The 27,260-nt window shown below is 37.3% G+C and overlaps 6 protein-coding genes and 1 long non-coding RNA gene across 10 annotated transcripts in view; 2 read left to right on the forward strand and 5 right to left on the reverse strand.

The window, feature by feature from the left end:
- The window catches only part of LOC104752859 (coatomer subunit alpha-1-like), a 15,819-nt gene extending 4,392 nt beyond the window's left edge, over positions 1 to 11,427 (forward strand). Inside the window, exons 2-4 of one of the 3 annotated variants that reach the window (XM_019237971.1) lie at positions 4,214 to 4,326; positions 4,426 to 5,253; positions 9,059 to 11,427. In XM_019237971.1, the coding sequence (XP_019093516.1) occupies positions 4,214 to 4,326; positions 4,426 to 5,253; positions 9,059 to 11,178 (3,061 nt within the window). In that variant the 3' untranslated portion in view covers positions 11,179 to 11,427. Of the gene's footprint in view, positions 1 to 4,213; positions 4,327 to 4,425; positions 7,623 to 9,058 lie in introns of those variants that run through there. The other 2 variants (XM_010475118.2, XM_010475116.1) reach the window with 2 other exon arrangements.
- Positions 7,767 to 9,042, reverse strand: LOC109129574. Its single transcript, XM_019237972.1, has one exon. It carries the CDS (start codon positions 8,808 to 8,810, stop codon positions 7,917 to 7,919), a length of 894 nt encoding a protein of 297 aa, XP_019093517.1. The 5' UTR covers positions 8,811 to 9,042; the 3' UTR covers positions 7,767 to 7,916.
- LOC104752860 lies at positions 11,572 to 14,041 on the reverse strand. Its single transcript, XM_010475119.2, has one exon. The coding sequence runs from the start codon at positions 13,945 to 13,947 to the stop codon at positions 11,722 to 11,724; it is 2,226 nt and encodes a 741-aa protein (XP_010473421.1). The 5' UTR covers positions 13,948 to 14,041; the 3' UTR covers positions 11,572 to 11,721.
- Positions 18,561 to 19,438, reverse strand: LOC104752861. Its single transcript, XR_762027.1, has 2 exons — positions 19,088 to 19,438; positions 18,561 to 18,925 (listed from the first exon to the last, which is right to left on the reverse strand). It is a non-coding gene; the product is annotated as an uncharacterized LOC104752861 (long non-coding RNA).
- On the forward strand, positions 22,232 to 24,045 carry LOC104752862 (autophagy-related protein 8c). Its single transcript, XM_010475120.1, has 6 exons — positions 22,232 to 22,419; positions 22,558 to 22,615; positions 23,002 to 23,057; positions 23,150 to 23,202; positions 23,560 to 23,678; positions 23,808 to 24,045. Exons 2-6 carry the CDS (start codon positions 22,579 to 22,581, stop codon positions 23,900 to 23,902), a joined length of 360 nt encoding a protein of 119 aa, XP_010473422.1. The 5' UTR covers positions 22,232 to 22,419; positions 22,558 to 22,578; the 3' UTR covers positions 23,903 to 24,045.
- LOC104752863 lies at positions 24,163 to 24,956 on the reverse strand. 2 transcript variants are annotated; one of them, XR_762028.2, is made up of 2 exons: positions 24,736 to 24,956; positions 24,163 to 24,583 (listed from the first exon to the last, which is right to left on the reverse strand). XR_762028.2 is itself a non-coding variant. In XM_019237447.1 (2 exons), exon 2 carries the CDS (start codon positions 24,560 to 24,562, stop codon positions 24,359 to 24,361), a length of 204 nt encoding a protein of 67 aa, XP_019092992.1. In that variant the 5' UTR covers positions 24,563 to 24,572; positions 24,736 to 24,950; the 3' UTR covers positions 24,163 to 24,358. The 2 variants fall into 2 exon arrangements, 1 of the variants encoding a protein (XP_019092992.1); XM_019237447.1 differs by having other exon boundaries at positions 24,163 to 24,572; positions 24,736 to 24,950.
- LOC104754122 (ankyrin repeat domain-containing protein 13C-like) overlaps positions 25,691 to 27,260 on the reverse strand; it is a 3,616-nt gene continuing 2,046 nt past the window's right edge. Inside the window, exons 2-3 of the mRNA XM_010476272.2 lie at positions 26,852 to 27,253; positions 25,691 to 26,273 (exon numbers count right to left, since the gene is read on the reverse strand). Coding sequence (XP_010474574.1) covers positions 25,890 to 26,273; positions 26,852 to 27,253 — 786 coding nt within the window. The 3' untranslated portion in view covers positions 25,691 to 25,889. The remainder of the gene's footprint in view (positions 26,274 to 26,851; positions 27,254 to 27,260) is intronic.

The raw sequence follows: 27,260 nt of genomic DNA on the forward strand, positions 1-27,260 counted from the left end.
TGGATTGTGAGTGCCAGTGACGATCAGACTATCCGTATATGGAACTGGCAATCACGGACTTGTGTTTCTGTCTTGACTGGTCACAATCATTATGTTATGTGTGCCTCTTTCCACCCAAAAGAAGACCTCGTTGTATCGGCATCCTTAGATCAGACTGTCCGTGTTTGGGATATTGGTGCTCTTAGGAAGAAGACTGTATCTCCTGCTGATGACATCATGAGGTTGACTCAGATGAATAGTGATCTTTTTGGTGGAGTTGATGCCATTGTCAAGTACGTCCTTGAAGGTCATGACAGAGGTGTAAACTGGGCTGCTTTTCATCCCTCCCTGCCTCTTATTGTCTCCGGTGCAGATGACCGCCAAGTAAAGCTGTGGCGTATGAATGGTAATTATTTGATGTTATACTTTTGTGCTTTCAAAATTTATATGCCATCAATCATTAATTTTATACTGATATGCAAATTTTTTATCAATATCATTGCAGAAACTAAAGCTTGGGAGGTGGATACATTGCGAGGCCATATGAATAACGTTTCATCTGTGATGTTCCATGCAAAACAGGACATAATTGTATCAAACTCTGAAGATAAGAGCATCCGTGTCTGGGATGCTACCAAGCGAACTGGACTTCAAACTTTCCGTCGTGAACATGATAGATTCTGGATTCTTGCAGTTCACCCTGAGATGAATTTACTAGCAGCAGGACATGACAGTGGCATGATCGTGTTCAAACTTGAGAGAGAACGTCCTGCATTTGCTTTGAGTGGTGATTCTTTGTTCTATGCCAAGGATAGATTTTTGCGGTACTACGAATATTCAACTCAAAGAGATTCCCAAGTTATCCCTATACGGCGTCCTGGTACTCCAAGCTTGAATCAAAGTCCGAGGACTCTATCATACAGTCCGACTGAAAATGCAGTTTTGATCTGCTCAGATCTGGATGGTGGTTCTTATGAGTTGTACATCATACCGAAAGATAGTGTTGGCAGGAGTGACGTTGTGCAAGATGCAAAGAGAGGGACAGGTGGCTCTGCAGTATTCATTGCCCGTAACCGGTTTGCTGTTCTCGAGAAAAGCACCAGCCAGGTGCTAGTCAAGAATCTAAAGAATGAGGTGGTTAAAAAGAGTTCTCTTCCTATCCCCACAGATGCTATCTTTTATGCCGGAACTGGAAATTTACTTTGTCGATCTGAGGATAAAGTAGTTATATTTGACCTCCAGCAAAGGCTTGTTCTTGGTGAACTTCAGACACCATTTGTTAGGTACGTTGTTTGGTCTAGTGATATGGAGAGTGTTGCTTTGCTCAGCAAACATACTATAATTATCGCGAGCAAAAAACTTGTTCTCCAGTGCACGCTTCATGAGACGATACGTGTGAAAAGTGGAGCTTGGGACGATAATGGTGTCTTCATTTACACGACTTTGAATCATATCAAGTACTGTCTTCCGAATGGAGATAGTGGAATCATCCGAACCCTGGATGTCCCAATCTATATCACCAAGGTGTCTGGTAATACAATATTTTGCTTGGATCGGGATGGGAAAAACAATGCTATCTCCATTAATGCAACCGAGTACATTTTCAAGCTTTCACTTCTGAGAAAGAGATATGATCATGTAATGAGCATGATAAAAAACTCCCAGCTATGTGGACAGGCTATGATTGCTTACCTGCAGCAGAAAGGATTCCCTGAGGTTGCCCTCCATTTTGTTGAAGATGAGAGGATCCGATTCAACCTGGCTCTTGAAAGTGGCAACATCAGTGTGGCTGTTGCGTCCGCTACACAGATTAACGAGAAAGACCACTGGTATAAACTTGGGGTGGAGGCTCTTCGCCAAGGTAATTCTGGAATTGTTGAGTTTGCATACCAGCAGACAAAGAACTTTGAGAGGTTATCGTTTCTTTATCTCATTACTGGTAATTTGGACAAGCTTTCAAAGTTGATGAAGATTGCGGAAGTGAAGAACAACGTGATGGGTCAGTTTCACAATGCTCTCTACCTAGGAGATGTTAAAGAGCGTGTTAAAATTCTGGAGAATGCTGGTCATTTGCCTCTAGCTTATATCACGGCTTCGGTTCATGGCTTAAATGATATTGCTGAGCGACTGGCAACCGAGCTAGGAGACAACGTGCCCTCATTGCCTGAAGGGAAAACTCCATCGCTTCTTATGCCACCGACACCAGTCATGTGTGGTGGTGATTGGCCTCTTCTGAGAGTGATGAAAGGAATATTTGAAGGAGGACTTGAGAGTGCAGACAGAGGAGGTACTGCTGATGAAGAAGATGTTGATGGCGATTGGGGTGAGGAACTTGACATAAATGTTGATGGAATGGAAAACAGAGACATTGAAGACATTTTGGCGGCTGCTGAAGGAGGTGAAGAAGATAACGATGAGGAAGTTGGATGGGGACTTGAAGACTTGGATCTCCCACCAGAGCTTGACACTCCTAAAGCCTCTGCTAATGCACGTTCTTCGGTTTTTGTGACACCTCCCCAAGGTATGCCTGTAAGTCAGATCTGGAGCCAGAAATCTTCTCTTGCTGCTGAGCAAGCTGCAGCTGGAAGCTTCGACACTGCAATGCGTCTGCTCCACAGACAGCTTGGTATAAAGAACTTTACACCTTTGAAATCGATGTTTCTTGATCTGTTCAATGGCAGCCATAGCTATCTGCGTGCTTTTTCTTCATCTCCTGTTGTTCCACTTGCCATTGAGCGAGGATGGAGCGAGTCTTCCAGTCCCAACGTTCGTGACCCACCAGCTCTTGTTTATGATTTCTCTCAGCTAGACGAGAACCTCAAATCTGGCTACAAAGCCACAACAAGTGGGAAATTTACTGAGGCTCTCCGTCTCTTCCTTTCTATCCTCCACACCATCCCTCTAGTGGTAGTCGAGACAAGAAGAGAAGTCGATGAGGTTAAGGAACTAATCGTTATCGTTAAAGAATATGTCCTTGGTCTTCAAATGGAGCTCAAGAGGAGAGAAATGAAAGATGATCCGGTGAGGCAGCAAGAGCTCGCGGCTTACTTCACTCACTGCAACCTCCAAACACCTCACTTACGGCTCGCGCTGCTTAGTGCAATGGGAGTTTGCTACAAGGCAAAGAACCTCGCCACTGCTTCTAATTTCGCAAGAAGGCTGTTGGAATCAAACCCAGTGGAGAACCAGGCCAAGATGGCAAGACAAGTTGTGCAAGCCGCTGAACGTAACATGACCGACGCAACCAAGCTTAACTACGACTTCAGAAACCCATCTGTGATATGCGGGTCAACATATGTCCCGATCTACAAAGGACAGAAAGACGTTTCGTGTCCTTACTGTACGGCCCGGTTTGTACCAAGCCAAGAAGGAAACATATGCACAGTCTGTGATCTAGCAGTGATTGGTGCAGACGCATCTGGTTTGCTGTGCTCTCCATCTCAAGTCCGGTGATCAGTTCAGATTCATTATCAATACAGAGATACTTCATTAACAGAAATAAGAGTGTTGAGCTTTTGGTATTTTGTGATTATGGTGTACTTACCAATCTGGTTTGTAGATTTTTCTCGTTGCAGGTCCTATTACTCTTTTTCTTTTAAGCCTTTTAAAGTTGTTTCTTATCTTTTAGCAACAACAACACATGAGTACTTTAGCTTCTTGCTTTATATAATCTTTTTTGATCAATAGTAGTCTTTGAAATCCCGTGCTGGATCATTTTTAAATTTCAATTTCGAAGATTTATGATTTACCTGTGAAATTATGATTTTGTGAAAATTGTAGTTTTGTTATTTTAGTCTGGTCACTAATAACAAATTTATCAACAACGCAATGGAGCGATAAAAAAAACTAAATACAGTATATATTTATTGGTCTTACATGTTTCTCATTATGAGTTTTCAAGAAAAAAGATTGATCCGACTGAACCCGATAGTAACGCAACAACGTTAGACACATCAGAAAACGCCTTCGACCGTCCGAACAAGATTCCACAAATTTCTACGTCATTGCAGAGAACTCATAATCCCCGTAGCGCATCCGCTGTAGATACTCACGATTCCCAGTTGTGTTCACCTTTTTAGACAAAAAATAACCAACACAAGAAGTGGAGCAAAACTTTGAACCAGACGACTCCAAAACTATTTTGTGTGGACAACGCTTCTTGCAATAAGAGCAAAATGGTCGAGTCATATGATGATTGTTGGACCGTACATATATCTTCANATGCCATTGTCAAGTACGTCCTTGAAGGTCATGACAGAGGTGTAAACTGGGCTGCTTTTCATCCCTCCCTGCCTCTTATTGTCTCCGGTGCAGATGACCGCCAAGTAAAGCTGTGGCGTATGAATGGTAATTATTTGATGTTATACTTTTGTGCTTTCAAAATTTATATGCCATCAATCATTAATTTTATACTGATATGCAAATTTTTTATCAATATCATTGCAGAAACTAAAGCTTGGGAGGTGGATACATTGCGAGGCCATATGAATAACGTTTCATCTGTGATGTTCCATGCAAAACAGGACATAATTGTATCAAACTCTGAAGATAAGAGCATCCGTGTCTGGGATGCTACCAAGCGAACTGGACTTCAAACTTTCCGTCGTGAACATGATAGATTCTGGATTCTTGCAGTTCACCCTGAGATGAATTTACTAGCAGCAGGACATGACAGTGGCATGATCGTGTTCAAACTTGAGAGAGAACGTCCTGCATTTGCTTTGAGTGGTGATTCTTTGTTCTATGCCAAGGATAGATTCTTGCGGTACTACGAATATTCAACTCAAAGAGACTCCCAAGTTATCCCTATACGGCGTCCTGGTACTCCAAGCTTGAATCAAAGTCCGAGGACTCTATCATACAGTCCGACTGAAAATGCAGTTTTGATCTGCTCAGATCTGGATGGTGGTTCTTATGAGTTGTACATCATACCGAAAGATAGTGTTGGTAGGAATGACGTTGTGCAAGATGCAAAGAGAGGGACAGGTGGCTCTGCAGTATTCATTGCCCGTAACCGCTTTGCTGTTCTCGAGAAAAGCACCAGCCAGGTGCTAGTCAAGAATTTAAAGAATGAGGTGGTTAAAAAGAGTTCTCTTCCTATCCCCACAGATGCTATCTTTTATGCCGGAACTGGAAATTTACTTTGTCGATCTGAGGATAAAGTAGTTATATTTGACCTCCAGCAAAGGCTTGTTCTTGGTGAACTTCAGACACCATTTGTTAGGTACGTTGTTTGGTCTAGTGATATGGAGAGTGTTGCTTTGCTCAGCAAACATACTATAATTATCGCGAGCAAAAAACTTGTTCTCCAGTGCACGCTTCATGAGACGATACGTGTGAAAAGTGGAGCTTGGGACGATAATGGTGTCTTCATTTACACGACGTTGAATCATATCAAGTACTGTCTTCCGAATGGAGATAGTGGAATCATCCGAACCCTGGATGTCCCAATCTATATCACCAAGGTGTCTGGTAATACAATATTTTGCTTGGATCGGGATGGGAAAAACAATGCTATCACCATTAATGCAACCGAGTACATTTTCAAGCTTTCACTTCTGAGAAAGAGATATGATCATGTAATGAGCATGATAAAGAACTCCCAGCTATGTGGACAGGCTATGATTGCTTACCTGCAGCAGAAAGGATTCCCTGAGGTTGCCCTCCATTTTGTTGAAGATGAGAGGATCCGATTCAACCTGGCTCTTGAAAGTGGCAACATCAGTGTGGCTGTTGCGTCCGCTACACAGATTAACGAGAAAGACCACTGGTATAAACTTGGGGTGGAGGCTCTTCGCCAAGGTAATTCTGGAATTGTTGAGTTTGCATACCAGCAGACAAAGAACTTTGAGAGGTTATCGTTTCTTTATCTCATTACTGGTAATTTGGACAAGCTTTCAAAGTTGATGAAGATTGCGGAAGTGAAGAACAACGTGATGGGTCAGTTTCACAATGCTCTCTACCTAGGAGATGTTAAAGAGCGTGTTAAAATTCTGGAGAATGCTGGTCATTTGCCTCTAGCTTATATCACGGCTTCGGTTCATGGCTTAAATGATATTGCTGAGCGACTGGCAACCGAGCTAGGAGACAACGTGCCCTCATTGCCTGAAGGGAAAACTCCATCGCTTCTTATGCCACCGACACCAGTCATGTGTGGTGGTGATTGGCCTCTTCTGAGAGTGATGAAAGGAATATTTGAAGGAGGACTTGAGAGTGCAGACAGAGGAGGTACTGTTGATGAAGATGATGTTGGAGGCGATTGGGGCGAGGAACTTGACATAAATGTTGATGGAATGGAAAACAGAGACATTGAAGACATTTTGGCGGCTGCTGAAGGAGGTGAAGAAGATAACGATGAGGAAGTTGGATGGGGACTTGAAGACTTGGATCTCCCACCAGAGCTTGACACTCCTAAAGCCTCTGCTAATGCACGTTCTTCGGTTTTTGTGACACCTCCCCAAGGTATGCCCGTAAGTCAGATCTGGAGCCAGAAATCTTCTCTTGCTGCTGAGCAAGCTGCAGCTGGAAGCTTCGACACTGCAATGCGTCTGCTCCACAGACAGCTTGGTATAAAGAACTTTACACCTTTGAAATCGATGTTTCTTGATCTGTTCAATGGCAGCCATAGCTATCTGCGTGCGTTTTCTTCATCTCCTGTTGTTCCACTTGCCATTGAGCGAGGATTGAGCGAGTCTTCCAGTCCCAACGTCCGTGGCCCACCAGCTCTTGTTTATGATTTCTCTCAGCTAGACGAGAAACTCAAATCTGGCTACAAAGCCACAACAAGTGGGAAATTCACTGAGGCTCTCCGTCTCTTCCTTTCTATCCTCCACACCATCCCTCTAGTGGTAGTCGAGACAAGAAGAGAAGTCGATGAGGTTAAGGAACTAATCGTTATCGTTAAAGAATATGTCCTTGGTCTTCAAATGGAGCTCAAGAGGAGAGAAATGAAAGATGATCCGGTGAGGCAGCAAGAGCTCGCTGCTTACTTCACTCACTGCAACCTCCAAACACCTCACTTACGGCTCGCGCTGCTTAGTGCAATGGGCGTCTGCTACAAGGCAAAGAACCTCGCCACTGCTTATAATTTCGCAGAAAGGCTGTTGGAATCAAAGCCAGCGGAGAACCAGGCCAAGATGGCAAAACAGGTTAAGCAAGCCGCTGATCGTAACATGACCGACGCAACCAAGCTTAACTACGACTTCAGAAACCCGTTTGTGATATGCGGGTCAACATATGTCCCGATCTACAAAGGACAGAAAGACGTTTCGTGTCCTTACTGCACGGCCCGGTTTGTACCAAGCCAAGAAGGAAACATATGCACAGTCTGTGATCTAGCAGTGATTGGTGCAGACGCATCTGGTTTGCTGTGCTCTCCATCTCAAGTCCGGTGATCAGTTCAGATTCATTATCAATACAGAGATACTTCATTAACAGAAATAAGAGTGTTGAGCTTTTGGTATTTTGTGATTATGGTGTACTTACCAATCTGGTTTGTAGATTTTTCTCGTTGCAGGTCCTATTACTCTTTTTCTTTTAAGCCTTTTAAAGTTGTTTCTTATCTTTTAGCAACAACAACACATGAGTACTTTAGCTTCTTGCTTTATATAATCTTTTTTGATCAATAGTAGTCTTTGAAATCCCGTGCTGGATCATTTTTAAATTTCAATTTCGAAGATTTATGATTTACCTGTGAAATTATGATTTTGTGAAAATTGTAGTTTTGTTATTTTAGTCTGGTCACTAATAACAAATTTATCAACAACGCAATGGAGCGATAAAAAAAACTAAATACAGTATATATTTATTGGTCTTACATGTTTCTCATTATGAGTTTTCAAGAAAAAAGATTGATCCGACTGAACCCGATAGTAACGCAACAACGTTAGACACATCAGAAAACGCCTTCGACCGTCCGAACAAGATTCCACAAATTTCTACGTCATTGCAGAGAACTCATAATCCCCGTAGCGCATCCGCTGTAGATACTCACGATTCCCAGTTGTGTTCACCTTTTTAGACAAAAAATAACCAACACAAGAAGTGGAGCAAAACTTTGAACCAGACGACTCCAAAACTATTTTGTGTGGACAACGCTTCTTGCAATAAGAGCAAAATGGTCGAGTCATATGATGATTGTTGGACCGTACATATATCTTCACTCCATTGAAGGAGAAGCTTATCCAAGATGAACCAGGCTTCACGTATAAGTCTTGCCCAAGCAGACACTCAATGTGTAAGGTGACGCAACAGTACTCACTGCACATATAAAACCTCTTCTTTGGATCTAGTTTCTGCTCGCAAATTTCACACCAATACGTCATTGTACTTGTCTCTTCCCCATAAGAAAGTGTGAGCATATGTTTATCATGCTCATACCTCACCTCTTGAGGTAAAGTTGCACATCCAAAACACAAAGCAAAGTAGTCACACTCAATGCAGTTGAATGTTTCTTTTGTTGAATATTGTTCCAACGTTTTGCAAACCGAACATCTTCTTTGCTCTCCTGGTTTAGAGGTTAGGAACAAAGGATGATTATGACTTTTATGGACTAATGGCTCAGAAATCGTGGCGCACTGCACATGTAACCTAAAAAGATAGCTATCTTTATCCCGCTCTTCACACTCATAGAAGAAACCAGCTTTGCATTTCCATGGACAAGCTGAACATGGATCCACACTATGTTCCACAAGACCTCGAGATCCTCCTTTTAGAGTGAGCATATGTGGATGTATCGGGTGATGCATTTTGCGAGGAAGATTTGCACATTTTTCGTGGAGAATATAATTGCATTGCATACATGAGTAGAAGTTACCGGAATATATTGGCATGATGCATGCTTGACACACCTTATTCACGTCGTAATCTCTAGTTGTGTTCTCATCAAGTCTCAAATGATGACGTTGATGACTAAAATGCTCTATGACTCCATCACTTATCTTCAAAAACGGCGGTTCAACTTCTTCATCTTCTTCTGGTATTCCCTCTAGTTCTTTACCATCCCACACATTCTTCTGTGTGGCACATTTCGAATGAGCCACATATGAACAACCTTCCTTGATACAAGAGTAGCCTNAACATACTATAATTATCGCGAGCAAAAAACTTGTTCTCCAGTGCACGCTACATGAGACGATACGTGTGAAAAGTGGAGCTTGGGACGATAATGGTGTCTTCATTTACACGACTTTGAATCATATCAAGTACTGTCTTCCGAATGGAGATAGTGGAATCATCCGAACCCTGGATGTCCCAATCTATATCACCAAGGTGTCTGGTAATACAATATTTTGCTTGGATCGGGATGGGAAAAACAATGCTATCTCCATTAATGCAACCGAGTACATTTTCAAGCTTTCACTTCTGAGAAAGAGATATGATCATGTAATGAGCATGATAAAAAACTCCCAGCTATGTGGACAGGCTATGATTGCTTACCTGCAGCAGAAAGGATTCCCTGAGGTTGCCCTCCATTTTGTTGAAGATGAGAGGATCCGATTCAACCTGGCTCTTGAAAGTGGCAACATCAGTGTGGCTGTTGCGTCCGCTACACAGATTAACGAGAAAGACCACTGGTATAAACTTGGGGTGGAGGCTCTTCGCCAAGGTAATTCGGGAATTGTTGAGTTTGCATACCAGCAGACAAAGAACTTTGAGAGGTTATCGTTTCTTTATCTCATTACTGGTAATTTGGACAAGCTTTCAAAGTTGATGAAGATTGCGGAAGTGAAGAACAACGTGATGGGTCAGTTTCACAATGCTCTCTACCTAGGAGATGTTAAAGAGCGTGTTAAAATTCTGGAGAATGCTGGTCATTTGCCTCTAGCTTATATCACGGCTTCGGTTCATGGCTTAAATGATATTGCTGAGCGACTGGCAACCGAGCTAGGAGACAACGTGCCCTCATTGCCTGAAGGGAAAACTCCATCGCTTCTTATGCCACCGACACCAGTCATGTGTGGTGGTGATTGGCCTCTTCTAAGAGTGATGAAAGGAATATTTGAAGGAGGACTTGAGAGTGCAGACAGAGGAGGTACTGTTGATGAAGATGATGTTGGAGGCGATTGGGGCGAGGAACTTGACATAAATGTTGATGGAATGGAAAACAGAGACATTGAAGACATTTTGGCGGCTGCTGAAGGAGGTGAAGAAGATAACGATGAGGAAGTTGGATGGGGACTTGAAGACTTGGATCTCCCTCCAGAGCTTGACACTCCTAAAGCCTCTGCTAATGCACGTTCTTCGGTTTTTGTGACACCACCCCAAGGTATGCCTGTAAGTCAGATCTGGAGCCAGAAATCTTCTCTTGCTGCTGAGCAAGCTGCAGCTGGAAGCTTCGACACTGCAATGCGTCTGCTCCACAGACAGCTTGGTATAAAGAACTTTACACCTTTGAAATCGATGTTTCTTGATCTGTTCAATGGCAGCCATAGCTATCTGCGTGCTTTTTCTTCATCTCCTGTTGTTCCACTTGCCATTGAGCGAGGATGGAGCGAGTCTTCCAGTCCCAACGTTCGTGACCCACCAGCTCTTGTTTATGATTTCTCTCAGCTAGACGAGAACCTCAAATCTGGCTACAAAGCCACAACAAGTGGGAAATTTACTGAGGCTCTCCGTCTCTTCCTTTCTATCCTCCACACCATCCCTCTAGTGGTAGTCGAGACAAGAAGAGAAGTCGATGAGGTTAAGGAACTAATCGTTATCGTTAAAGAATATGTCCTTGGTCTTCAAATGGAGCTCAAGAGGAGAGAAATGAAAGATGATCCGGTGAGGCAGCAAGAGCTCGCGGCTTACTTCACTCACTGCAACCTCCAAACACCTCACTTACGGCTCGCGCTGCTTAGTGCAATGGGAGTTTGCTACAAGGCAAAGAACCTCGCCACTGCTTCTAATTTCGCAAGAAGGCTGTTGGAATCAAACCCAGTGGAGAACCAGGCCAAGATGGCAAGACAAGTTGTGCAAGCCGCTGAACGTAACATGACCGACGCAACCAAGCTTAACTACGACTTCAGAAACCCATCTGTGATATGCGGGTCAACATATGTCCCGATCTACAAAGGACAGAAAGACGTTTCGTGTCCTTACTGTACGGCCCGGTTTGTACCAAGCCAAGAAGGAAACATATGCACAGTCTGTGATCTAGCAGTGATTGGTGCAGACGCATCTGGTTTGCTGTGCTCTCCATCTCAAGTCCGGTGATCAGTTCAGATTCATTATCAATACAGAGATACTTCATTAACAGAAATAAGAGTGTTGAGCTTTTGGTATTTTGTGATTATGGTGTACTTACCAATCTGGTTTGTAGATTTTTCTCGTTGCAGGTCCTATTACTCTTTTTCTTTTAAGCCTTTTAAAGTTGTTTCTTATCTTTTAGCAACAACAACACATGAGTACTTTAGCTTCTTGCTTTATATAATCTTTTTTGATCAATAGTAGTCTTTGAAATCCCGTGCTGGATCATTTTTAAATTTCAATTTCGAAGATTTATGATTTACCTGTGAAATTATGATTTTGTGAAAATTGTAGTTTTGTTATTTTAGTCTGGTCACTAATAACAAATTTATCAACAACGCAATGGAGCGATAAAAAAAACTAAATACAGTATATATTTATTGGTCTTACATGTTTCTCATTATGAGTTTTCAAGAAAAAAGATTGATCCGACTGAACCCGATAGTAACGCAACAACGTTAGACACATCAGAAAACGCCTTCGACCGTCCGAACAAGATTCCACAAATTTCTACGTCATTGCAGAGAACTCATAATCCCCGTAGCGCATCCGCTGTAGATACTCACGATTCCCAGTTGTGTTCACCTTTTTAGACAAAAAATAACCAACACAAGAAGTGGAGCAAAACTTTGAACCAGACGACTCCAAAACTATTTTGTGTGGACAACGCTTCTTGCAATAAGAGCAAAATGGTCGAGTCATATGATGATTGTTGGACCGTACATATATCTTCACTCCATTGAAGGAGAAGCTTATCCAAGATGAACCAGGCTTCACGTATAAGTCTTGCCCAAGCAGACACTCAATGTGTAAGGTGACGCAACAGTACTCACTGCACATATAAAACCTCTTCTTTGGATCTAGTTTCTGCTCGCAAATTTCACACCAATACGTCATTGTACTTGTCTCTTCCCCATAAGAAAGTGTGAGCATATGTTTATCATGCTCATACCTCACCTCTTGAGGTAAAGTTGCACATCCAAAACACAAAGCAAAGTAGTCACACTCAATGCAGTTGAATGTTTCTTTTGTTGAATATTGTTCCAACGTTTTGCAAACCGAACATCTTCTTTGCTCTCCTGGTTTAGAGGTTAGGAACAAAGGATGATTATGACTTTTATGGACTAATGGCTCAGAAATCGTGGCGCACTGCACATGTAACCTAAAAAGATAGCTATCTTTATCCCGCTCTTCACACTCATAGAAGAAACCAGCTTTGCATTTCCATGGACAAGCTGAACATGGATCCACACTATGTTCCACAAGACCTCGAGATCCTCCTTTTAGAGTGAGCATATGTGGATGTATCGGGTGATGCATTTTGCGAGGAAGATTTGCACATTTTTCGTGGAGAATATAATTGCATTGCATACATGAGTAGAAGTTACCGGAATATATTGGCATGATGCATGCTTGACACACCTTATTCACGTCGTAATCTCTAGTTGTGTTCTCATCAAGTCTCAAATGATGACGTTGATGACTAAAATGCTCTATGACTCCATCACTTATCTTCAAAAACGGCGGTTCAACTTCTTCATCTTCTTCTGGTATTCCCTCTAGTTCTTTACCATCCCACACATTCTTCTGTGTGGCACATTTCGAATGAGCCACATATGAACAACCTTCCTTGATACAAGAGTAGCCTCCGTAATCATTGTCGATCTTTCTACGACAAACACAACAAGACCAATCTCCTTGACCAAAAGATTGAGTAAAAGAGATACGATGGGGATGGCGAGATATCCTTATGAGACGTGGTAAGCTGATACACCTTTGATGGGCCACAAAGTCACAAGGGGGACATATATAGAACGGACAGCTTGTATGTGTCAAGGAACAAAGGCTGCAAGCAAAGGGACTCTGTCTTGGAAACAGAGCAAGACTATGCTCATGCCACTTCGAATGGTCTATAGAAAAGACTGGTGGTTTCTCCACACAAGCTATGTTCATACCATAGTCGCAAGCTGAGCAATAATAAAAAATCTCTTGGAGACCTTCATCACAACAATAGCATTGCCTCGTTTCATGAGACTTTGGCAACAAAGCAAGACGAAGAGAATGTCTTGGATGAAGAGGATGCTTGATCTCAACAGGAGCCTTGTTATGTTTGTTATGGTTCGTTCCATTGCAACCTCGGCAGAAAAAATGGGTAGCGTCTTCTCCTGTTGACCTGAACTTCAACCAAAACAAAGGGAAACAACACAATTTGTAACTGGTACCCCACAAGAACTCTTCATCCACGTGTAGTTTTCCTTTTTCCAACCTTGCTGCTACTTGAGGGCATAAGGACATAAGCTTCTTCCACTTTGGATCTATAGTCATGACGAGGGAGACTATTTTACGGATGAGTGATATGAGCTCTGGCTCTGGCTCAAGGCTTAATGTTTCACCAAAGAGTGGCAAGACCTCCAAATCTTGCTCCAACAAGGGATCTAAATAGTTTTCGAGATCTGCTTTTTTAGTGATGAATGATATGAGCTTCCTTAGCGGCTCCGGCTGAGAATCCAAATCCATAGAGTTGTATATAGAGATGGTTTGAGTAATGAGTGACATGAGCTCCGACTCCTGCTGCGTTACAAACATAGCGTATTCACAGAATGCACTACTAACATAGCTTATCTGAACAATGCGTGCAATGATCTCTGTATTAGCATCCCCATTATCCACTTCCCAAGGGTCCTCCATAGATATTAGTTCAGAAATGGCTGATATGATCTCCCCCTCCAAAGCCATTTTGTTGTTGCACAGAGAGTATTTGAGTAACAAAAGATATGAGAGATTTTGAGTAATGAGTGTGATGATTTCTCTGTCTTTTTTTTTTGTTGCTTTTGTAATTAACTCAGTGCTCTCTATATTTTTTGGTGACTGCTAGTTCTTGGACACGAGTACTATACCGTATTTAATGTTATCACCAGCCAATACAGATCCACAACCCTCCAAATTAAATGCATTGTGTGATTGTATCTAACAATGTTTTCATTTCCCACGACTAACTAAGTTCGAGTGTTCGGCATATAAGCCTATGTGGATTTTTTTTTCTTAATAGAAAACATATAGTAGCCTCCATTAATTTGTGATTATTTAGTAACCAGATTCAAGTTGTGATTAAAGACTAAAGACGACGATGTTTAAAGGCTACATTTATCTTGAGAGGATGGACAAGCAAAGTATGTGTGATAAATTGATAATAGCTAGAAGAGCTTCTTCTTTTGTCCCGAACCGGTTGGTCTAAACCAATTTTTTATGTTTTTGGTTCAAAATTGGTTTAGCAATGTATTAAATTCGACTTCATTTTGAATCATGTTCAGTTGACAATTCGTTGAACCGATTGGTTACCTCTTTTTATTAGAACTAAAAAAGCACCTAAAGTAAAAACTAAATTATACCAAATTAAATCGAATTTAACCAAAAATATATAAACCTAACTAATTTATCCGATTTGACTGGGTTAACCAGATTTTTACAAAAAAAACCCCAAATCTTTTGGTAAAAGTTCATTAACCAAAATTCGAACCGAACCGATGATTTATTATGTTAATTTCAGCAATATATTTCTAATAACTGCATTAACCAGATCGATTCGGTTTTGGTTAACCGAACTCACTTGGCGAGTTTGTTCTTACATCATACTTGATAGTTGGAAAATGGAACTTGGTTTTCGAATCCCCACAGCAACGAAACTGGTCTTCTATTTTTTTTTTTTAATTTACTTTTTGCTCATAACCAAACCCTCCCTTCTCCTTCCCGGAATTGTGATTTCTGCGACTTTTAGGATTTGCGGATTCTTGGAAAGTCTTGGGAAAGAGAGGGGTTTTTTTTTGGACAAACTAACAAAAATCCACATAGGCTTATATGTGGAACGGGGGTAAAACTTGAAAACTTGTATTAAAATCCACATAGGCTTATTTCGGTTAACAAATAAGGCTTAGCACATAAAACTTAACAACTTGTATTAAAATTTTATATAAATATAATTTTTTAATAAACTAACAAAATTCTAACAAAGAGATGGTATGACATTTGAGAGTATTTTATTTTTTTATAGAAACACATATGTAAAAGTATTTTACTTTTGTTTTGTTTATATTATACATATGTTTTGCTAAAAAAATTCTGTTATTTTACTTTTTTTTTTTTTAAATATACGTAAGATGTTACACAAAATCTTATCGGTGAAATTAGTTGGAAAATCTTCATCCACTCTTTTGGAAAAGAAATTGTTTCTCATAACAGGATGAATAATAACTATATTAATCATTTCAAATAAGCAAAAAATAACTAATTTGCGGCTACATATAAACAATCACACATATAATTTATATTTATATAGAATTCAATGTAAACTATACTTAATAAATATCAAACAATCAAGATTATAGAAACAACCTGCTCAACTGGATCACTAGCATCCCAAAAAAAAAAAGTCTTATATCGGAGTTCCAAAACATTGGATGGTTAAGCACTTCTATTGCTGTAAGGCTGCACAAAGAAAACAAAAATGTAAGCTGTATATTAGAAAGTGGTCTTGTTAAGTGAATTCCAAATTAGTAGACAAGAGGAATTTGGCATTACCTTAAATTAGGGTTGACGTTCATCAATTGGTAGATGAGGTTGAAAGCTTCATGATGCTTTACATTGGAGGGGTTAACTTTTTTGCCAAGATGTTGAAACCAGGATCAGTTTCACGTCCAAAAGGATGGTAACCCAATAGCATAAATAGGACACAGCCAAAGCTGAACATGTCAACTTCCCCATTTTCGTTTTCCTTGTGAAGCAGCTCTGGTGCTTGTCATCCCAAACTGCCATGACCTGAAAATTTTATGCATTCATTTAGAAATAAATTGTGTAAAAGTTGTTCATGAGCATAATCATTGATTCAACCATAATACATTCCATCACATACTTACATGCAAATGAATTTAGCTTGCATTTTCATTACCAACCTAGGCCATTACATTTTTCTATAAATCAATATGGTGATCTACCAAACACAACAATGAGAAACTTACATGTGGCAAGGTGCTCATCAAAGTATGGGTTATGCTCATTGAGACACTTGCTAATCCCCATATCAGAAATCTTTGCAATCAAAGTCTCCCCTTTAGCTATTATTAGCACATTTTGTGGATTCAAGTTTCGGTGAATTATGCTCAGGCAAGACCACAAACTATGTCTCAGCATTACATCAGAAACAATTCGAAAAATGTGAGCTATATATGTAAATTAAAAAGTATATCCATGTGTGAAGGCACAAAAAGCATAAAATATTATTATGCATCACATATACAAGATTTGATGAGGACGAACTTTTTCTTGGCCGGCTAGACCTGATGCAGCGCATAATTAGAATTATTTCTATTAATTTTGTTTTAATATTATTATTAATTATCGAATTTATCTTTTAGAGGTTTTAAAAATGTTCTAGAAGCTTCTTAGATTTTTTATGGTTTTTTTATAATAAACCTATTGTGTTATTCAGTTGATTTTTATTAATAAAATAAAGAGCTTTTAGTTTTTCATAGAAGAGTATTCTCGATCTTTATTTTTGGTAGATCTTGAGAGATCTCAACGAATCTAAGAAGACGTAAGAGCTAACATTTGTAATGATATTCAAAGTATTCAATCCAGTTCTGATTCTATCAGATCATATAGAACACAATTTGTTGATATTTTTTTTTTCTTTGAATATAATTATAGTAAAATATTAATCTACGGTTTTATATATGTAAAAGATTTTACAAGATTACTTATATTAAAGTTGGCCTTGTATAATGTGTATATGTTCTTATAGGAATTTGGTATGTGGAGAAATTCACCTAATTAACAATTAAAATGTCAAGTGGATAGATAGTGGGGGAGTTCATATATATCTCGCTTCAGGTTTTGGGTGGATCTGTCTTTAGGCAAATAGTAAAACGTAGATTTTGAGGGATTGCCATACCTTCTCGCCTATTTAAGCGATAATATAAGTTAAGTTATGTCCCTCATGATATAGACTGGCAAAAACCATGAAACAAACCATGCAAAAGCCTTCGCAAAACTATGCGTATTTCAGGATTGGTCCGTCCTCTCCAACTTTGTAAAAGTGTTTAAGTTCAATTTGCCCTATGTTTTTTATTGTTTTATATTTTCTTTCTGTAATCATTTCCCGTTTAAATTAAATGTTATACATACATATATATATATATATATATATGTCCATTCTATTAGAATTCTTCAATATTTTTCTATCCGGATTGAACAACCAGTCAGAGAGCTTCATTCTAATTTGACTGTTTGGATGGGAGAAAAAAATGGAGGTAAAGTGAAATGTTTTTAATGGAGAGGGGAAAGATATTAAAGAAGAGAAACCATACCTTTTTGGTTACATTTGGTTTGTCCTATGAGAGACAGAGCTCTAATTGTTGTGCCCAATTCATTTATTTCCTTCCACATGCTTTCGTTTTCCCTTCCTCATTTATTTCTCTTTTGTCACTCTTTTCTGTTTTGGCTTCTTTCATTTTCCTACTTTTCTATTTTGTGCGTTATGGTTATTATACCTTTAGGCTTTTAGGTAGTATATAACACTTTTATGTAAGTTTTTGTCAAACAATTTCAGACACTCTTCCAAGATGAAGAAAGCTGAGGTACGTCTTCTTATGATATTCTAATAGGTTTGTTACACATTAGAATGATAAATTTGACAAAGTGAGAATGTCCTGAAATCAGTTATATATCCATTTTTTGTGGGAAAATATCATGTGATGAATATATATAGTAGATTTGTCAACATATATAAGAGTAGACCTATCTCTCATTAAATCCGTCCACGCCAAAACAAATTTAAGGTTTTGGTCCTAAGATCGTGGGTATTCTGCAAGATGTAATTAAAGATATGCCGGCCAGTTCGCAGGTTTTTGTTGGTTTTGCACATATATATGCTCTGTCCTTCGTTTATATTTGAGTACTTAAAAAGAATATACACTTCTGGTTGATACCCTAAAAATATATATATACACCTCTGGTTCTTATACATAAAATATGTTAGATGTAAAGTATTTTGCCTATTTTCACTTTGGGTTTAGTTGGCACAGTTATAAACTAAAATTTGGATTTCGATATTCGTTAAGTGCACTTGCTTACATATTATGGAAGTAAAACTTCTAAACGTTTGTGGACTTAAAATTTATTGAAGGTTCTAACATTTTGCTTGAAGGTTCATTGTGATTTAGTATATTACAAATGAGGTGGTCTATCATTTGTCACCGGTATAAACAGAATGAGTTGTCTTTGGTAAATTTCTGTTGGGAAGAAAACTTTGGATAGATAATTCTTCACTAGATTAGTTAGGTAAATTCTCTTTAACATAACAAAATCAAATATTTCTGATAGTGATGTAAATTGACTAAAAACAAATAACCAGACAAATATAGCTTTTGTTAGTATTTAAAAAGAAATAAAAAGTTCTAGCTAGCTAGCCTTTACTAGTTCTATAGTGGAACGAGTTATATGTCTAATCCACGGGTTTAACGAAGAATAATATAATATCGACACCATTATATTCATGGTAGGATAAGAATATAAACGAACTGAAAACTTCAGACAAATACAACATTATGTATTCTCTGGCTGTTGATGATAGCAATATCTTCTCGCAAATGTTTTTGCGTTGTTGTTTTCTTGTCTTTTTTTCTCTTTTCCTTTTTCTTGTTTATCCGAACTTAATAAGAGCCTGCAGATAAACATCAAAACAAAACTAATTAAAAAATCTTAAAATATTTTCTTAGTGACATAAGAAATAGCGTGATCCTTGACGGCAGACACTGATGATAAACCTTATCTTGTAAAAATAAAAAAACTATCCAACATAAAGAATCAATATAGATGTATATACCTTGATCAAGTCTCTATACTAACATCAAGTCTTGTTTAAACACGTGATATTGGCACGGCTCAATCAAACAAGCCGATCTCTGGAAAAAAAAAGAGAGTACAGTTTTCTGATTGAACCGCACCAATATCTCGTATTTTGATTACCAGTATAGTGCGTTCATGGATTGCTAATTATATACCAAACTCCACCTCAAAAAAGCCAAACCAAAAAGAGAAGAAATCAAAAGCAAATAAATGATTGAAACAAATTGATGCATATAGGTTACGAGAAACAGGTACTTACCGTTAAAAAAATTATTTTGCGGGTATGGAAAATGAAAAGGAAGACAACATGAGCTACTTCANTTTTTTTTTTTTTGTGTATCTTGGGTTTGCAGAGTGTGGCTAAGAGATATAAATACGAAGAGGGTGAAGAAGAAATGACAAGAGAAAAAACAAGCATTGAATTAGGCCAACAACCCCCACAACAAAAAGGAAGTTGTTTGTTTTAAATTTGAAAAAAAAATGAAAAAAAAAAATCCGTTACAAAATTTGGATATTATTATGTTATTTGGTTATATAAACATCAAATCAAATAGGTCTGCCGTTACTGAAAAAAAAAATTGAACCACTTCCAAGAATTTCATAATGATTACCAGCTAGTTTTGATTTATTGAAGTTGTTAAGAAACAGCTACACCATTGTTTAGTATTGGTATTGGAAACTTGCTCATGTACACCTAGTTTACAATAGATTATCTAATTATATCTATCACCATATATATACACCTAATCTAACTTAATTTTCCATGAATACTATTTGGTGATGGATATGTCTATAAGACTATGACCACATAGTTATTGCAAATTCGAATTAGAATTGGCAGTTGGCGATGCAATATTATTCATCGCATATCTCTAACAAAAAGATAACGTCACAACTTTTGTTAGGTGAAAACGTGAAGGTGAGTGTTAAGAAAATACTTAAGACTTTCTGCGATTTAATTTATATTTTACCTTATCTAATTTTTAGTTGTTTAATTTTATATAATTGAGATATGTCATCCTCATGTAACCTGTGACATGAGGCAATATATATTAATATTTATGAATAATATTTGCATGTTGCATGTACGTTCAACGTTTTTGATCTCTATTATAGTATATATATATATATTTCCAATACTTAAAAAGCATGTGTAACGCCTCGACTAAAACTCGGAACAAATGACCACATGAAGTTTGTGCATGATCAGCTGTGTTGTTCTTAAATTTTTCTTGCTTTTACTTTAAAATACTTTTGTTGTTCTTAATTTAATATGGATTACCAGGATTTAAACCGTATATGGTATTGGTTTAACGCATGGCTATGTCCAAGACGAACATAATTTTTTTTACTGTATTACCCTGTTACGTAAATTCCTATATCCACATGGACAAAAAAAATTAATAGTGTAACTTATACATGTAACTATATGAATTCTTAAGTTTTTTAACAAAAAAAAATACTATGTATTTATAGAGATTTGTAAACTACGATATAAAAAAAATAGGAGCAACGATCCCATGAGCTTTCAATTGGTGTTTATGATGGTTTGTAAGAGAGAGAAAGACATGTTGGTGGGCTCTGCTACTCCCAACATCTATTTAAATTTCCAAATTATTTTAGTGGTTTCATTTTTTAAATACTCTCACTTTTAGGATTAGTAATATAATAACGTTTTCTAATATAATTATACAAAAAAATTACCAATTAAAAAATATTTATAATGATTTATAAAATGCAAAAATGTAAGATTTTCATGAATGGAGACATAAGATAATATGAGGGCAGATTGGGATGTGGTGTAAGTGGAGTAATATCAAAAATAATCACTCAGTAATTTTTGTAATGAATGTCTACTATTTTATTTCTAAAAAAAAAACATAGATGTTAAAGTTCAACCAATCCAAAAATATAGTTTTTGTATTGTCATGCAACCGTATTGAAATAAGAAACACATGTCTTCAAAATCTTTTATGGTCTTAAGTAAGCTGAAAAAAATATGTTAAGCAAAAATTGTAGTTCAAACAATGATCTAGAATTAAGTTTATAGCCCAAATTAACCTCTAACTCTGAATGAAGAGCATTTGTAGTGGATCCTCATCTGTTTCAAAACTCTAGCTCATTTCTAAAACCTAATCACTACTTTTCATGAGGCATCATATAAGTTCTTCATTTTAATTATCCCAAAAAAAATATTACCGACTCATAGATAGACTGAAATTTATTCCTCATAATATTGAGCTCATTTTTACTTTGATAACACCTTTTAACGACTTAATCACAACATGTGTTTAGAGAATTAGATGAAAGACGAAGCTAGAAAAAATTGTCCACTTGTGCACAAAATTGCCACCATAAAACATTTATACATTGAAAGTATAAAATACTGACAGTTTGTATTGTACGTACAAGCATCAAAGCAAAGAAAAAGTGGTTGCAATCATAATATTCATAGATTTTTAGCCAGTGGTCACGAGAATTATTTCCAGCAAGAAAAAAATAAATTAAATAACATAAAATCAAAGATTCTACTCAAATAATCATTCAAATGTCATGAATTAAAATGAAAAAAAAAATGTAATAAATTATAGAATTTTTGGTTAAGGAAATGGATTAAAAACTACTCCCTTCGTTATTTTTTTATTTGATTTTTTAAGCTTTTTTTTGTTTTGAAATGGATGATTTTTTAACATATCTATGCAAAATTAATTATATTTTTATTGGTTTAAACAATATATATTATACAGATTGTTTTTTATTGATTGAATTATGTGTAAGTAGAAATTACGTGATGTTTTTTATTTAAAAATAATTCTTTAATGTGTATGCATCACTCTAGAAAATCATAATATAAAAAATGGAAGGAATATGAAACACTACATAAACCACTTCTATTATCTTCTAACTTCTTATAGTAACTTGTAAAGTTAAAAATTTAACCAGCCTACAATAACTTGTAACGACATTAACAAACAATAAATTATAAATGAGTACAAACAAACAAACAGAAAAAATCAATGAGAAGAGAACCGAATGTATTCTAAACCAGAATCCGGTACGAAATTCCGGTTATGCATCAGCAGAACAAATGGCAACAAATGGTGAATGTCGAGGACAAGTTCGGAAGTTCCTAAACTCGGGAAGAAAGTTTCAGACTTTGAGAGTTTCGTGCAGAGTGAGATTACAAATCTTGAAACCCTTAATTCAGTTTTCTTCACGAAACCCCAACAATATCGCGCCTTGATCCTTTCTCCTTTCTACTACATTCGATTCTCTCCTCATCACTCAAACCAAAAGCCCTAATCTTTGGTATGTTCTTCTTCTCTGATTTCGTAATTTCTGGGTTTTTTTCTTTTGTTTTCCCTTCGGATGAATCAATCTCTGCGATATTTGAATTCGTATATGTGGTTTCAATTCACAGTGAGCATCTTTGTTTTGCGATTTCAGGAATTGGATTCTTAATCCACCATGGCTAATAGCTCTTTTAAGTTGGAACACCCACTGGGTTAGTTTCTCGTCTCCTTTTTGGTTCTTCATCAAATCATGCATAAAAACTAAGACTTTCTGGGTTCTGTTAGTGGATCACTAGAAATTAAAGATCTTTGATTGTTACCCTTTTTAAAAAAGGAACGATTTTGATTAGGATTTGATCAAATCACTAATGTCTCCAGCGATCAATCAATCACTGCTGTTACTTTGATCAAATACCTAAGAAATTATGAATCTTTGATTGTTACTCTTTTTTTATAAGGGGGACGAGATAGAGGCTTTGTAAATATTTCATTTTGCATCTAGAATTTCTTAGGTACACACACACTGTCTGTTTGCAATGATCAATCAATCACTGATGATGTTCTTTGATCATTCTTTTGGGGGTCTTTGTTATGTCAGAGAGGAGACAAATTGAAGCTTCTCGCATCAGGGACAAGTATCCAGACAGGATTCCAGTAATGTTTTCTTTTTGTTAACGTTCGTTTGTATTTCTCTGTGTAAATACTGTTTATATGTAGCTCTAACAGAGAGGAAGTCTATGTTGCAGGTGATTGTAGAGAGAGCTGAAAGAAGTGATGTTCCTAACATCGACAAGAAAAAGTCAGTAATGAACATTATACTTTCTATGTTGTTCTTTCTTATTGGCAACTTATGAGTTCTACACATCTTTTGTTTACTTAATAATCTGAAGTGAACAGAGTGCCTTTCAACACTCTCTTTGATTAATCAATGTGTGATGTTCTGATTCCTCATTATGAATGGAATCGAAAAGATCTATTTGCTTGAGAACCATATCTTTGTATAGTGAAGAGAGTAGTGCCTTTGAACATTTTTTCTTGTAGAACTTTATCTTTGTGTAGTATGAAAACGATATGGGATTGATCTTGATTGAAGACTACAGAGTCTAATATCAGGGATTTGTGTTGATCTGTGACTCTTTGGTTGTTGGATTGTTAGGTACCTTGTTCCGGCTGATCTTACTGTGGGGCAGTTTGTGTATGTTGTCCGTAAACGAATCAAGCTGAGTGCCGAAAAGGCGATCTTTGTCTTTGTGAAGAACACATTGCCTCCAACTGGTAAACACACAACTCTTAACATAAAACTGGTGTCTGTTAGTTTCACTATCATGGAAAATAGTAATCTGCTCATACACTTTGCTGCAAATTAAACAACGATGAATGCTTTTGTTGTTGATGAATTTGCAGCTGCAATGATGTCTTCAATCTATGATGAGAACAAAGACGAAGATGGGTTTCTCTACATGACTTACAGTGGAGAGAACACCTTTGGTTTGGTTTAAATGTGTCAACTAGTACTTATACAACATTTGTGTTCTGTATAGATTTTACTCTTTTATGACTATGAATGTACTTTATGCTGCTTTGGACTGATTTATGTAAATGTTACTTTGAGATATATTTTATGTAGTTTGGGTTTTACTTATGGACACACAACTTGTGCCATCGAATGATTCTCTCCTACCACTACTCCACTATGATCGTAACCCAAACTATGCCTTGATTGTCAAAAATAAGTGATCAAAAGTATATGATCTTATGATTTGCAAGAGGAAACGACGATTTGAGCCATGTCATATAAAACAATAAAACTTTCAATCTTGGGATGCACAATAACAACTCACATGAAACTCACAAAATAAGAATAAAATAAATACAATGATGATTTGAGACCTTGAGAAGAAACCATCTTTTTCAAGAAAAAGGGGTAAACAAAGAATTTGGAGTTGTTCTTTGTTTCAAGAATTAGAGTCCTCCTTCTTCTTCTTAGGCACAAGATTCTTCACCCACTTGAAAGTTATGATATCAACAATCTTGGTCGATTTGGTTTGGCCAGAGTTCTTACCGCCTGCATCTTTCTTGTTATTGTTCTCTTCATCTGGCATATCCCCGATCCCTCCGGTTCCCCATTGATCTGCCCAACTTGGTGCCTCACTTGTCATATCACAATATCTTTTTGCAAACTAAAAAGTCGAACATCAAATCAAATTCTTCAATCAATCAATCAATCAATCAATCAAAGAAAAATAAATAAACATTAATGAGTATTGACTAAAAACTGAATTATTATGTTTACCAATTACATTTAAGAAATTAGAAGAGAAATCAGAAATACCTCTAATGTGTTTGTTGAGAACTGAGAAGTCTTCTTTGGAGAAGAAAGACAGATTTGGATTTAGCACAAAATGAGTGATGATGCGGAGGTGAATGGAGAATAATAGTAGATGTGTTGTTCTTTTAATCTATAAACAACTGTATAAAGTATTATTGTGTAGGTTGTCCTTTTCTTTTTTTCTTCAGGGTTCAAATCTTTAGATTTGTTAATTGTAAGATTTATTATTATCATTTTTGGGTTGTCTTTGAATGCACTTTACTAACTCAAAGTTTGTTCGTTTCCAACTTGCAAAGCAAACATTGGTTTTGGAATATTTAGGTATAAAGCATAAGATTTAGGTCTTTATGTAAAGACATCTTAATATGTATGTCCCATTCCATGTGACATATCGATCTTCTGTTCTTTAGATTTTTATTTTTAATTTTCTTCACATGAATCCTATATTATTAACTTCAACTCCAAATCGCCAAGGCACCTCTCTTATTAAGTAATTTCATAGGTTTTGTAACCTTTCAGTTTAACATTATTTATCAGTTTTTTATATAATTAGAAACGGTATATATACATACACAAAGCCAGCTTGGAATGGAATGTAATCCAAAACGTCTAAAATGTGTCTTATGTAACCTAAAGCAGAACACTCATTGATTACTTTATCAAAAGTCATCACTTCGAAGTTTAGTACAGAATACTAAGGACTGTTCTTAAAAGAACAACAAAAATGTGAATATATATATATATATATATATATATATCTATAATTTTTGTTTTTTATAAGAAAAAGTAAATTTGTATCTAGAAAAGTTAATATAATAAATGTTGGTCCATAAATAATAAAAGCAAGAACAAATAGTTATTTTCCTTTTTGTCCATTTTGTTTTTCTTTTACTTTAGTTTGGTGCGGTCTATTTGAAAGCTTTTGTTATTGAACTCTTTTAGACCATGACCGACGAAAAAAGAGTAAAAACGACAGCATTTGATTTGATCATATCAAAAGAATTTCAAATGTATAGTAAAAAAAAAAAAAAAAAAAAAATACTACAACCAGTTTCACTATATCACTAAAAATATCAGATTATCTACAACGAAAAAAAGAAAAATGAACACTAGATTTTTATATCTTTCGATTCCTCAAAATGTAGTAGTAAAGTAAACTACTTTGATCTCTTAGTAGACTTTGATTTCTTCATTTTACTATTATTATTACCTGACTTGTTATTATTACGACTACTCATGCTGGTCCATTTATACCCAATTGGTATAGCGAACGGGTCGGGCATTTGCTGCTCCTCTTCCTCTATCCTTCGCTGTGAGCCTTTCCCACTTGCTAGTCTCAGCCACGTCGATGGCCGTGAGATTGAATTCCGAGCGTCCGGTTTCTCATCATCGGATTGGTCTTCTTCACCTGCAGTGGAGTTGGCTGAGTTAAGAAACCTTGGGCTAGAGAGCGGGGTGTAGAATGTCTCCGCCGGCGGAAGCTCGACGAACTTGGTGAATGTGATGACTACTTTGACCGTAGGGACCACCGGAATCGACAGCTGGAACCCACAAGAGAGATTTTGTTTAACATAAATAAAGCAAAGAAGTTTCATAATCATCATCTAAAGGTTTTGACTGCGTTTTTAAACAAAAGCACAATTTCCCAAAATTAGAGAGATCTATAGAAGAAGCAAAAATCATTGGTCCCCAAAAAAAAAATAAAAAAAAAAAAGCAAAAGCTTTGGTTCCTCCTCCGTGACCCCCATCCGTGATCTTGTCACGTCAGCGTTTTCCATTGACAAAGACTAACCCAATGAGACCAAGACACGTTAGCTAGTTTGACCCCATTAGGTATAACGGTCGTAATGTTTTAGCTTAGGAAGTGCACAAAAAGAGTAACACAAACGGCAAAAGCTATTTCATAATTTAAAAACCTGAGAAAAATAAAATCTAAAATCTAAATTTTTTATAATAGGCTAATTTAGATATTTGTATTATGCTTAGGGGATTTTTAGGGTTTTTTAGTTTTTTCAAAACATAGATTAATTTGTTAACTTTGGTAAAAAATTATGAAAGTTTTTTGAAAAATGGTAAATGGAGAAAGTAAAGATATTAACGAGATTGTCACTATTGTTACCTTGACTGGGAAAGTTCCCGGCGGAAACTTGGTGGTGAGAAGATCACGCATTCTGGCGACGGCTTTAACTTTATTAGCTAAAATGTCAAGTAACGGAAGCAGCTCCTCCGTTTTTAACGGAAACTGTTCCGTTAACCAAACTGACGGATGCAAGCTTTTCACGAACTCCTTCTCTTTGATCTGAGGAGACGGCGGAGGATTCACCGGAGACACAGTTGAAGGTACAGCCACTGATCTTCTCGGTGGCTGGATTTGAGCCATTGACCTCCTCGGTGGTTGCAATTGAGATTGCTGCGACGGCGGGGGTGGTCGTGGCGGCGCGGCGGATGGATAAACGTCGACGCTTTTTCTCCCGACGGAGATCCAATCTCTATCTTCTTTAACAAAGCTACTGTGTCGTCTCTGTGAC

The sequence above is a fragment of the Camelina sativa genome, chromosome 16 (genome assembly GCF_000633955.1).
Source record: "Camelina sativa cultivar DH55 chromosome 16, Cs, whole genome shotgun sequence".
In the NCBI taxonomy this organism is placed as follows: Eukaryota; Viridiplantae; Streptophyta; class Magnoliopsida; order Brassicales; family Brassicaceae; genus Camelina; species Camelina sativa.

What these genes read in the sequence shown, in the direction of transcription:
- LOC104752860 (XM_010475119.2), bottom strand. Translation starts at nt 13,947, where the DNA reads ATGGCTTTGGAGGGGGAGATCATATCAGCCATTTCTGAACTAATATCT.
- LOC104752863 (XM_019237447.1), bottom strand. Translation starts at nt 24,562, where the DNA reads ATGACAAGTGAGGCACCAAGTTGGGCAGATCAATGGGGAACCGGAGGG.
- LOC109129574 (XM_019237972.1), bottom strand. Translation starts at nt 8,810, where the DNA reads ATGCCAATATATTCCGGTAACTTCTACTCATGTATGCAATGCAATTAT.
- LOC104752862 (XM_010475120.1), top strand. Translation starts at nt 22,579, where the DNA reads ATGGCTAATAGCTCTTTTAAGTTGGAACACCCACTGG. An exon ending in AGTATCCAGACAGGATTCCA is followed by an intron (nt 23,058 to 23,149) that starts GTAATGTTTTCT and finishes TCTATGTTGCAG; the next exon opens with GTGATTGTAGAGAGAGCTGA. An exon ending in CCTAACATCGACAAGAAAAA is followed by an intron (nt 23,203 to 23,559) that starts GTCAGTAATGAA and finishes TTGGATTGTTAG; the next exon opens with GTACCTTGTTCCGGCTGATC.